The 12,854-nt window shown below is 41.0% G+C and overlaps 1 protein-coding gene across 1 annotated transcript; it reads right to left on the reverse strand.

The window, feature by feature from the left end:
• Positions 1–262: 262 nt before the first annotated feature.
• MAL2 (mal, T cell differentiation protein 2) lies at positions 263–12,137 on the reverse strand. Its single transcript, XM_062627122.1, has 4 exons — positions 11,967–12,137; positions 9,635–9,805; positions 4,521–4,679; positions 263–2,189 (listed from the first exon to the last, which is right to left on the reverse strand). The coding sequence occupies exons 1-4, from the start codon at positions 12,099–12,101 to the stop codon at positions 2,118–2,120; spliced, it is 537 nt and encodes a 178-aa protein (XP_062483106.1). The 5' UTR covers positions 12,102–12,137; the 3' UTR covers positions 263–2,117.
• Positions 12,138–12,854: the final 717 nt, after the last annotated feature.

Genomic DNA, 12,854 nt, shown 5'->3' on the forward strand with positions numbered 1-12,854 from the left:
TCCAGGTTGCAGGGTGAAGAAGAAACTACACCAAAGATCAGCTCCCATTTCCAACATTGCTGTAGCTAACCTTACTCTTCTCCTTACTAATATTCATGCCGTGTCATGCAGCAAACTGCTACACAAAACTAGCATCAATGTAATTGGGCCTTGTCATGAAATCTTAGCCTTAATTTTACACATCCAGCATCAGGTCAGGCAAAGTTGTAAGGTAGTTTTTTGATACTTTCCAGAGACAGAATTAATAACCAGACTACTGCCATAAATATATTAAGTAACTTTAATGCTTAGAGTAAGTTTTTTGTTACATACTTTCATCCATATACTCCAGTGTATTTTATACAATATGAAGCATTTTTAAAAGTATATGGCTACAGATAAAATGTTCACAAAACAAGTTTCAATGCAAGTAGAGAACTAGAGAACGGGGGGGGGGCAGGTAATAAATCAGCCAGAGTACAAAATCTTTGGAAGATAAAAATTTAAGGAAACAGGATATGCAAAATCATCCCACTGCAGTAATTCAGGACAATCAACTGGTTCCAGTAGTCAGAAGGAATGCCACTCACTGCTACGTCATCCCTAAGAACCTGTACAGGGTCAGCAGGGACTGCAGGGCCCTGCTGGGGGTGGCTGCCTCTCAGAAATCCTTCTACCTGACAAGTCTGATAAAGTAACCTCCACGGCAGACACCCTGGTTGGCTCCAGGAAAAGGAGTAGGCCTGGGAATGAGGAAAGTCCTGTCTTCCCTTACCCAACCACTGCTGGTCTCTACAGAGTATTCAGGTGCAATGGCAAGATGTGGTGAGCATGCTGTTTTATGAATGACAGGGAGCTTTTTTCTCCCAGGTGATCAATTTGGCACTATTGACAAGAGTAAAAATCATCTACTGCCATTACAAAAAGTTTCACCATCTGCAGACCAGCATGAGTGTCAGAGCAGAGCGCAATGCCATCCTTTAGTTTTGTTACATTGCTTTTCCATATAAAATATTGAATGCCATTATACAACATGGATATTCAAGAGAGGCTCAATTAAACCTCATTTGTGCCAAAAGCAAACTCCACAGTGGGCGAACCGCTCTGCATTCCTCTGCTTTCAGTAAGACATTTGTGTAGGCACCTGTCCAAATAGAAACACCTTTACAACACTTCAGGTTTAGAATGCAACAAATAACAACACTGCAAGAATTGAGGTCAGACATTATTCACCATTTGGTTACATTCCATTCAAATGATATTGACTCACATAATAAGTAACAAATGCAGCACTTGAAGTAACAAATCCAAAGTTGTACTCTAACAAAGTAAAACAGTGCAAATATTCCTGTTAAACAAAAATAAACCATGTATATACACACACACAACACAGATGCACTGTTTCAGTTTTGCAGTATAAATAGATCTGATTAAGCTAAACTCCTAAAACTAATCAACTACTGACTGACAGTCCCAGTTTCCATGCACTAAAGAACACATGAAGCTTTAAGGATCAGATAACCATAGGTGGATATGGCTATAAAAGAGTATCAAAAGATTTCACTGGAAGTATATTTAAAATATCTTCTCTGTACATCAAAATTAATAATATACATACTAAACTGGTATCACAAAGTCAGCTTGGGCTCTGACCGCACAAGGAGCAGCACACAGAAAACCTATGACTCTAAAAGGAGCCTGAAGCCCCCACCTGTGTGGAATGCACTGTAATGCTGCAAAATACTTAAGGCCCAATCCCAGGATTTAACAAGGGAGGAGGTTTTTAGCTGCCTATGCAGTTAACACATTGGTTTAGTTTCCATCTTCTTCCTCTTCTGATTTAGCACTAGAATTCTCTTATTTGCTAATGATGTATCTGTTTATCCCTGAACTCTGTAATACCATACAATAAGTATGCTTTTCATGAGTACAGAATAAAAGTAAAAATCAGAAGGGAAGAGATGCAAACTTGTTTTCTTTTAGGGAAATCCTTATGAGGAGTTATTTGCATTTCAGCACTTTGAAACAGATTTAAAGCAAAAAAATAAGTCTTTTGGAATTAGATTACAGTAAAACAGACAAGTAGCATTTAATTTGATCTGACGCAGAACACTCAGGCATCAACCTCTCTTCAAGTGCTATAGCCTCCATCTCCTTAATGCCAGGGCTGTGCTGCAACCATAACAAACAGCTGTTGCAAAGGCAAAAATCTAGAGGAGGACCAGGTGGGGAAGAAAAAGAAGAAAAAAAATAAAAAAGTGAATCACACTTTACGTTGCTGTACATTTGGTTTGGGTTTGTTTTTTTTTTTTTCTATTCTAAATGAATACAGGAACACAAATTATTCAAAAGTTACCTCCCTCAGCCAAAATGCTTAAGGTAAAGACATGTTTAGCATCCTCTGAAGTCTTCTTATTAACCTCTCTGTTATAACTCCATATTACTGCTTTTCACTGACTTGCTGGCTTCAGATGACATTTTGAAATAGAATATGAAGCAGAATGTCTGCATAAGTTATGGAACAAAGTAATTGTGTGTAAGTACACTCTGTATTCTAGTTTCCTCTTACCTAGACTGATCAAACATTAATCTCAGGTTTCCAAGTGAATGCTTTTATCAGCAAACAGCTGAGAAGACATCTCTCTAAACAGAACCCTTTTACTTGCAAAAGTACAGAAACAGCTTCAAATTTGGCCTCCTTGACCAGATAACCAGCCATTAAATCAACTCCTGAGAAATGCCAGGAAGTTAATATTGCCCAAGCACTGAACTGTATAGATTTGAAGGTCATTGCACAGCAAACCTGAATATGTAATGTAAACCAGAAGGAAGAAATGAGAAACTGAATTGCTGAAGTTTCTCATATCGTCAGGTGCTCATGATGGATTCTGTCTCTTAGAACATAAGAATTCAATCATGTCATAACAACCTACCTACTTGCTTTCCACACAAGTGATAAACTGACAATTGAAGTTTTCAATAAATGCTACACCGTAGAACTATCACCCATATAAAATGAACATGTGTATTTTTATCACAATATACAAAAGTAATTTTAAAACACAAAATGTTAGAAATCTTTTGTATTTTTCCATGTAGATCACAGGACTGTTCTAATAAAGTGTTTTAAAGGATTACAGTTTTTTTTCTGAGTGTCCTGACTTTTCAATGATACACTTCTGGAAAAAATGCAGACATTGAGGACTACAGTTATCTGATACACCATTTCTCAGCATCTCTTAATTAAAAATACTGAGGCAAGTTACAAAATAGTCTCCTCCTCCCCTATCTTGACAGGGAGTTGAGGAGCTTGAAGAACTAAAGTCTCCTTTGGAAAAATAGTACAGAAAGGGAAAAGAGTCTCTTGGAGTTCCCAATATCCTGTTGTCAGACAAAATGACTGAAAAGACCATATATACAGTGGGACCTGAACACATTGAAGAAGGATTGAAGAGCTACACTTTAAGATAAAATTTTGAGATACTTGCTTATTTCAAAGTCCTCCCCTAGTTCAGGTGCAGTTATGAGATACCACCTCTGTCCTTTTGCCATGCGGCCATACAGGTAGCAGATGTGATCTAGTGTGTTACTGGCAAGTGGTGAGGCACTCTAGACTTAGAGACTGACATGCCCACCGCACGTCATCAGAGACTGGCTTAGCCAAAGCAAAAGGCTTTTTCTTTTTATTCTCCTCTTGTAGAAAGGATGTGAACCTTACACCTTACTTTCATCTGGTTTTATCTTAAGATGAACTGAAGGTATTTCCTGTGCAAAATTAATGGTGCATTTAGTTTTAAAGACAATTAATACCCACAGAGGGTTTTAGAAACGTTCCCTGAGGTATGCAAGTCCCTCTGGATGGTACGAAAAACATAACAGCAGTAGTTCTGGTTCTTTAAGTTAATCCCACAGGCACACACTCCTGGACTTTCAGGAGTCCAGACAGGGAGAAAGCTAGAACCTGACTCAGCTATGCACACCCACATCACTAGATACAGTGATTCAGTGATGATGCAATTACAGTGAGAAAAATGAAGTCTGAGCTTAGCCTATCAATAAAAGCACTCTAACCTTTGCCACAAAGGACAGCAGAACCCGTACAGGTAACTTTTATATCTGATATAAGTCCAAGTTTTTTTCCTCATGGACTATCTAAATGATATAAAAGAAACCACTGAAGGTTTCCGCACAGGCATGAAATTCACACGATGCTTTGATGAAGGCTCAGTTGTTACCTTTTTCTTCTATTCCAATAACCAACACTGCTTTTACAAAATATCTCATCTAAAAATTATGAGCTGTAATGATCATATATTTATAACACTACAGTGAAGAGTAGCAACTGAGCACCTACCACATTAGCTTTAGCTTATTCCAATATTTTATGCACGTCTCTGATGGACACTGTTTGGTACTCTCAAAGGCAATCCCTTTTTTTCACAGCTCGTCTTTCTATTCCAGCTTGCTGTTAAGTTCCCAAGTTGGCTACAAGGGCTCACAACAGACTTCTGTTCCCAAATATAAATATACGAAATACGTACCGAGGCTGCTATGCTTATGTTATATTCATGATCTGCCATAATCTTCTCTTGTGAGGTGGAATTGAATTTGCGGGGAAAGTGATGCAGAGATGTAGTTGCTGCTTGCAGTAGAAAAGCTCCAAAATAAAAGACAAAAGTAGCCCCATGGAAAAGAAAATCCTGAAAAGCAAATGACAGACTCAGTTTAGGCTACAATACTTACCTAATTCTTCTAGCCTTAGTACAAATGAACCCCACCACTGAAACATGAAACAAGTACTGACAACATTACCTTTAGACAATCAGTGTTAAATCAATCTGAGAGCTTAACCTGGACAAGTTTTCACAGCTGCTTGCAGTTGTAAGCAATTCACTAACATAATTAGTGATAAGAGGCAACTCTCCCCAAACCATTCCTTCAAGTTAAAGGCATGTAATCATCTATATGTACATATGCTGACCTTTTAGATCACTTTAAAGCTTTTAGAGCTTACAGAACTCTCCCTTCATACAGTTTACATAAAAAAGAAGGGACATATAGGGCAAGTTCATCACAATTTAAGCAGGACAATACAAGCTTGCCATCCCCCAAATCCCTTCTTAACTATAAGCTAAGACCCAGAAGTCCCCCTTCCATGCCTATATTTTGCTTCTGTGAATGACCAGAAACACCTCAACCTTGATACAGCTGAAGTTTACTTCTTGATAAAATCAGAATCCAAGAACTGAGACATTCCTCAACTCTCCCTAACTTGGCTCTACATAAAATACAGTAATTTGGAAGTACTTAATGATGTTGTGGAATAAAATGCCCAAGACTTGAGGGGACAGGAGTCAGGATTTACTTAAAACATGCTTCTCCCTTTGCCTTATCTAGGCAATTCTTCCCTCTTCCGTGGTGAATGCTAGCTGAACACAAGGTTTAAACATCTAACTCTCATTTCTAATTCTATTACTGGAGCACATGAAAAAGCAGCTTTGGTGCCTAAATCTCTCTGCGGTTTCCACATGGCAAGAACCAAGAGTGCCAGTACAGTTTCAAAACGTCTAAAATATTCCTTCAAGATCTTCTGTTGTGAGTCTGCAAAACTGACATTTGCACTGCACGCAGTTCCTGAGTCCATTAAATATATACTCCGTGTCCATACCCAAGCAGGTCTGCAAAAGCCATAGACACAGTTTTTTAAGTTCTACACAAGTAAATGTATGCTTTTTGATGACATCCACATTATATACCCTATCTCCAACACTTTTAATTCACTTGAGTGCAATGGGCTACTAGTATGTCAAGAGTGAGAACCCAGGGTACACCATGTGCAAGTCCATCATAACAGCAGACAGCATTCATGTGCATTAGAAATTACTGTGAAAGATCCTTGCCTACTGACTGTATCAAATATCAAAGTGAGAATGTGCTGCATTTCTCTATTTAGACAATTGTTTCTTTGTAGGTGTGAAATTTTCCTATTATTGGAAGATTTTTCTTTTCTAACTCATCAGTTGTTCCACATTTTACAGCAGCTAAAGCTTCTTGAATCACACCCTAGTCAGTTCTGATAAGTTACGATATAAGCTGCTGTAAGTTTCCCATTCCAATTAGCTCAGGAAATGATTTTCTCTTAATGAAAAATCATCTGATCATTTGAGGTTAGGCCATAGAGTGCACTGCTTTTCCTAGTGACTGGGAATCCAAGTTTTGGCAAAACTGCTGCAGTAATTCCCAAGTTTTGGTTTTCCATTGATTTGGTATTTTTTTGTCTCTGTTCCCCCTCCAATATTTTAAAAACAATTACTTCCTCTTGGAGTATCACAAGAAAGCCCCGCTGACAGCAACAGAACTGAGAAGGGGGCAGAGGGTGGCTTCCTGACCTAACTGGTAGCCTTCACGTGCCACGCTTGCCCAATCTCAAGCTTTGGCCATAAGACACACTTCGTAAGTCTCCAGCTCTGCTGTAACTTCTGTACCTCACAGTAAAAAATCCCAGGGACCTACTCTAGTGTGAGTGCACTGAAGCATGGGAGAAGCTGCAGTGCTCTGCTGCAGCTGAGGAGGCACTCACCCCATCAGACATTTACTGCTGTGGCCTCCCAAGCTCACTGGAGCTGGCAGACACACTCATTTTTCATGCTACTGCCTGCAGCACCACATCAGACCACAGGCTGGTATGTGTTCACTCTGTGACAAATACTAAACCCCACATCACAGCCTGAATTACCCATTTCATAGCACAAGATCACCTTGAAAGGCCTGTGTCAACCCAGGCATAATCAGGGACATCCATTATTCTTGGGCTACTAGCAAGCAACTATGCCAGTGTTATCAGCTGTATGCTTTTGGCACCACTGCTCGTAAAGGAGAATAGCTCCATGAGCAAGACAATGCTGACTGCATGCAGGAGAGAGATTTTGAGAAGACAGACTTTTTCATTTCCTTCATTCTCCTGCCAAACCCTCTAATTTCCTTCTCCCTGCAGCAATTAGAGTGAAGCCACGTAGCATCAGTAAGGTTTCATGTTTGTATGGTTATGGTTTCTGTGACCAAAAACCCCCAAGGGTTTTTTGGTTTTTAGTACCTGTTAGCATGGTGTCTAATCCTTCCTTGCCCCCACACATGTACCACCATTGAAACCTCATACAAAGTTTATGTAAAACACTACCAGATCTGCATGTTATCTCAGTTCACATCTAATTTTGTAAATGAGTGTGTTGTGAGTCAGGCTGTAAAGGACAGTATTTATCATACCATCTGGTTTAATACAGTGATGTACCAAGCGATGTACCTCCCTAAGGTCTGTATTTTCTCTCATCTTTTCACTCTGTAGTATCTTACTAATATCAAGATATCTACTGTGTATTAGATCTACATTATAAGTATTATAAGTAGCTCCACTGATACTAATGTAAAGTATTACTAAATGAAGGGCTGCCAGAATCCCATGCTATTTTTCAAACTTATATTTAAGCTCCTGGAGTCTTAAACCACATTTGTGCATTAATCTCTACTACTCCAATACAACTAAGTCATGACTCTTAACATTTTTCTAATGACCTGTAGCTTCTGTAAATTTAATTTATGAAATGGCAAACCCCATGTATTTAACCAAATGCCAACCTAAAGCAAACAGGTACAACTTTTTATTTTAGAAAATAAAACAATTACTAGAAACACTAAAACTATTTGCAACAGAAGGTAAAAAAATCCTTGTGAAGTGCTGCTAAAGAATTTAGAGCCAACAAATTACAGACATTTGGGTACCTGAAAATAGTGGTTCAAAGATCTATCTAGTGTTATTTTTGTTGACAGCTGGAAGGGGTTGGTTATCAGCTACCATGTTAGAAATAAAACAATTCACTCTGCATTCATTTATGTTGACTTAGTTATGACGGCTTTTTATGTTAAGTTACACCGTCCAACAGATGCAGCTTTTGTACAAGTCATGTAGCAATTTCCTGACATAGAAAGTTTTTCAGCAATGTATCCCTTACAAGGGGACAAAATTAATAGTGTAACAAATTACTGCAGCATCGAGTAGCCAATGCGTAAGACACACTTACATAATCATTGTAAGATGAACGTTTGTATGGCATTTTCAATCTATAAAGGGCTATGCCCTCACCCAGCAACTTGTAAATTGACAGTTTCAATGAAACCTAGGACACATTATAATTTACTTAAGTTATGCACATGCTCAAGGGCTTTGTTGCATCATAACTTGTGAGGATGTCACAGCATAGATCCCTGTAAAGGTCTCTGTAATTTTAACTGATTATTAATGTAATTACTGCCTGTATTGCGCTGAAAAGCTGACACTGTATGTGTATTTGCTATCAAAGTGCTAAAGTTCATTTTAATAGAATCCAGTCTTTAAGCACTGATGAGCTGCAGCCCCAAACTCATGAAGCATTACAATTTGCTTTAAAAACCTTTTGTTTAAAGGAAACGTCTGTGAATAACTTGGAACAGGTAAGTAACTACAGATGTTGATACTGAAGCATGCAATTCCAGCTGTGATCAAGAAAAGCATCAATAGGTAAACTAAGCTGCATAGGAGGGAGGTGAAAGTGATTAGGAGTTACAGCCATTCCTAATATTTTAGAAGTTCAGGTCCTTTTGGAAGATTTTTTTGAAATCCTGATCATAGTTTTGCCACCTCTTATTATTCACTTCCAACAATATAAGAAAGTGATACGATCTCATACCCAACTACTTGAGTGCTAAAAACCCAAAGTATAAAACAGTTTATGCCAAGAAAGGAGCATGTAAATTAGCAGTCAATAACCTGATGTATCCATGTGGTTGGCAAAAACTGGAATGAACAACTTTCCTTTTCTAACAGAAAGGTATAGACTGTGAGAACTATCGGCCCAAGCCGTAACAATCCATTACATCAAGAATCAAGTCATGTCTCCACAATGAAGAAAAGCTGAATAGAGTGTAATTATTCGTTGTCTTACCAGGTTTCCTTTAAGAAAGATAAACTTTAAGCTTCCTAGAAAGATGTTAAGCTATATCATACTACAGGTTATGCTGCCTTTGACTACCTAAGGTCTAACAACCACTCACCAATGCTATCCCTGGCTTTAAGGAGTTGAACCAAAAGTCAGCAGAAGACTTTCTCAGGAACTAGAGGAGATTTCATGGGTTCTTTAGTCCAGCCCCTGCTATCTCAGATAACCACAACACACTGTGTTCATAAATGTATCACTTCCTTTATGCTATTACATGTACCCCCATTATTCACAGAGTGTTACTATCACTTCTTAATAGTCCAGAAATGTTTTCCCATTTCCAGGCTGCGATTATTTCTGTCCATTCATACGAATTTGTTGCCATGCCTTGTTAAACTAGTTCTCTTCCTGCTGCTCACTCATTTTATGTGCTCAGAGAGGACAAGCATACTCCTTCAGTTTCAAAAGCTGGACTCTTTCAGCATCCATCATAAAACAGGTCCTGTATTTCATCCATCATCCTTATAGCCCTGCTCTTCCTTTTTTAAGTTTTGAATTCCTGTTTTGAAAACCTTTCCACTAAAACAGAAGGCCTGGCATTAAGACTCTGGATCAGTACTTCTCATGAAATGATTTCCAGTTCACAAAATGAAGGGAATACTCAAATAAGTAAAAAAAAATCTTACCGTCTGGTTCCAGTTGACAGCGATTCTATTTGCATAACCGAAGAGGAACACACACAGGAACACAATGGACAGGAACCATGCAGTCACTGCTACAAACATTACCCATCCCTGCAGCAGTGGCAGTGGAACTCGGGTAGAAGCTACCAAAATCCAGACTATTGTTCCAAACAGCTGCAAGGAGAGAAACACAGACAATGAACAGACAACTTTTATTCAGTCCTTTCTGTGTAAGAACTAATACCACCAATCAACACATTCTCAAATTACTTTTAGAAGCCAAAAAGCAACACTTCAAATGTACTCAGAGGGCCCAAGTGCCACTCTCAGAAATGATAGGCACTAAGTGGTGACAAGACGAACCCACTCTGAAATTCTTAAAAGCTCTAATCTTGTAAATGGGATTTACAGACCAAGGTGACTTGTGTGGTGATGCTGAAAATGTTACCCTTATTCTCATTTTGTAGGAAATATAATAAATGTGAAAACATGACTCACACACACACACAAATCTTTCTTGATTTACTAGTGTGCATGAGAAGGATGTACATCAGATTTGGATTCAATTTCATACTGTTTAGTTTTGCAGTCCTAAACAGATGAAATATAGAAAAGAGATGAAACTGCATTTTCTTTTTCAATGCATTTGTAATAAAAAGGACAACATATTAAGCAATAAAAACTAGAATACAGAATAAGGCAAGTTGTAAATTGTGTGATAATGACTAGAAAAACACTCAGTTTTCCAGAATTATTATAACCTAGGGAAGAATTCAGCACCACCAATTTTCTTTTCAGCATGCTGATCACAGTTAATGAGTGGTGGGGATGCTTTGCTATGATGGGCTGATAGAGAATTTATGTACTCTATGGCTTGCACAGCTTAATCAGCTCTTGGCCTAAGGAAGGTACTATTTCTCCCTGCAAATCCTGTCTCTTTATAAAAAAAAAAAACAAAAACCTGGAGAAAATCTTAATTGCCATCTGAAATATATTCATTTTTTACAAGAAGATTTAACTTCATAATCCAGCCTGCAGTGTAGTGACAGCTACGATCAAGACAGCAACCAAGCAAGTTACTATTTCCCCGCTTTAATTCCTACAGATTTACAACTACAAAGTCAGGGGTTACATTTTCAGATTCAGAGAAATTTCTTTTGAATTAAGGTTGGATGAGAGATACCTTTCAAAAGATGCCTGGTATAAAATTAATTGGTTCCTTTCTCATCTTACATTGCAGCACTGTATATGTAAAGATGCACTGTTAGTCTAGTTTAAAGTTCCCAAGGGTTTATGTACTAGCCTTCAAGTGGTTCCCTAGGGTTCCTTTTTTTAGCTGCTGTGAAGAACAAAACTTTCTTTAGTTTCACAAGACTACAGGTGTAAGTCTGTTACTCAGAGACCAGATAGTGATGGGCAATGAGGAAGCAGAAGGGATAGCACAAAGCATCTGTTAAACAAAAAGCAGAGACACATGAAATGTTTGCAGTACTCTGAATATGCAACCTTGCAGGCTTCTTTAAAAATACATTTAGGCAACTACTGTAGAGACTCAGTGCTCCTTGTTGTGCTGTTTCCCTCATACTGCCCACTGCTGTCCACTTCAGGTAGGCTGTCAGATGTAGAATACATTGGCCAACCTAATTACCCTTCTGTCCCTACTGATTCAGTACTTGAGACCAGGACCCAAGCAGTAGTCTGCTATGACCCCACAAAAAAAAAAAAAAAAAAAAAAAAAAAAGAAAAATTATTAAAATCAGATGCCTTTTGCCAAGGTTTTTTTTTTCTCCTACTACTTAGCACCACTGCAGAGCCTCATACTCAGCCTTAACTCAAAGGTCCTCCAGTAAGGTCTAACAGACCCATGAAATTATACTTGTAGGAGTTTGCACAGGACCCGTAACACACTCACTCAGGCAAGAACCGGCATAACTCGCCATGGCGGGTTTGGGTCGGGCACTCTGTGCAGCCCAAAGTCCTCGACAGCATAAACAACCCCCATGTAACCTATCTCCACAGCCCCTGGTGCTGCCGGCCAGGCCGGGGGGAAGCACCTCGCCCCACCGACAGCGATGGGAGCGAACACGCCGGGGCAGGCTGAAGGGAGCGGGGCCGGGTCCTGCTGCCCTTCCCGGCACAGCCCCGTGTCCCAGCCACCCGCCCGGGACCAGAGCAGGACAGCCCGAGAGCACCCCGCTGCCGCAGGCTCGGCCGCCGCACCTTTCCCTCACACAAAATGGCAGGTGAGGAGCGGGGCTGAAGCTCGCCCGTGCCACCGGCTGCGGGGCGCTGAGGGGAAGGAGGGCCGGTGCCGCCACCCCTTGCCCGCACTCACGATCTCCAGGAAGATGACGGCTCCCGAGTAGGTGCGCAGGATCTCCAGGCCGGAGGGCAGCGTGACCCGGGGAGGCGGGAAGTAGGCAGCGGGGTTGGGAGGCGGCGGCATGGACGAGGCGCTCCTGGGCAACATGTTGCTGTGGCGGCGGCTGCTGCCGAGCGCGGCCAGGTGGGCGAGGAGGAGGTGGCGAAGGACGGAGCAGGTGCGGGCGAGCCTGTGTGCACCGCCCCTCCTGCCCGGCCCTGGGCGGGTGGACCCCGCCCGCTCCTCCCACCTGGGCCTCGGCGGGTGGATCCGGGTGCCGGGGACCGGGCCTGCCCCAGTTACCGCACCCAGGCTGCCCCAGAGGGAGGCCTCAGCAGTGCGGGGGGGCACGGCTGTTTGTGCCGGCAGGGCGCTGTGCCCCGTCAGCCGTGCTGTGCCCCGTCAGCCGTGCTGTGCCCCGCAGCCGTGCTGTGCCCCGCAGCCGTGCTGTGCCCCGCAGCCGTGCTGTGCCCGGCCCGTGGATTTCGGCTTCTCTGGTTGCGCTCTGGAGCGCAGCGCTCCTGTTCACTAGTCCCGAGTCGGACCCGGCCACACTTGGGACGTTATTTCCTGATGCCAGTCAGCAAAAGGTTGTTACTTTTCTTCTGGTTACAGATATTTGAGGCTTCAAAATTATGAGGTTGCGCCATTTTTATGGTTTTTTTTTAAGGAACCTACTAGGTTGCCCATTTGAAACACCAAAAACGTCTCAGCTGTATGTTTCATTCAGGCTGGCTCAACCATGCGCAACTACTTGAAAGTAATAGTGCTTGTCTGATGTGAAAGTTTTGGGTAGGTGAGGGTACATGTGCAACAGACCACTTATAATCCATTTTCTTGTGCTTAGTATAAATATCTTCT

The sequence above is a fragment of the Pezoporus occidentalis genome, unplaced genomic scaffold (assembly GCF_034315485.1).
Source record: "Pezoporus occidentalis ecotype Australia unplaced genomic scaffold, CSIRO_AGI_Poc_V1 ctg3, whole genome shotgun sequence".
NCBI classification, from domain to species: domain Eukaryota; kingdom Metazoa; phylum Chordata; class Aves; order Psittaciformes; family Psittacidae; genus Pezoporus; species Pezoporus occidentalis.

Coding starts and splice junctions, on each gene's coding strand:
- MAL2 (XM_062627122.1), bottom strand. CDS start 12,101: ATGTTGCCCAGGAGCGCCTCGTCCATGCCGCCGCCTCCCAACCCCGCT. Junction 9,806..11,966: donor CCGTCATCTTCCTGGAGATC/GTGAGTGCGGGC, acceptor CTCTCCTTGCAG/CTGTTTGGAACAATAGTCTG. Junction 2,190..4,520: donor ACATAAGCATAGCAGCCTCG/GTACGTATTTCG, acceptor GTCCTCCTCTAG/ATTTTTGCCTTTGCAACAGC.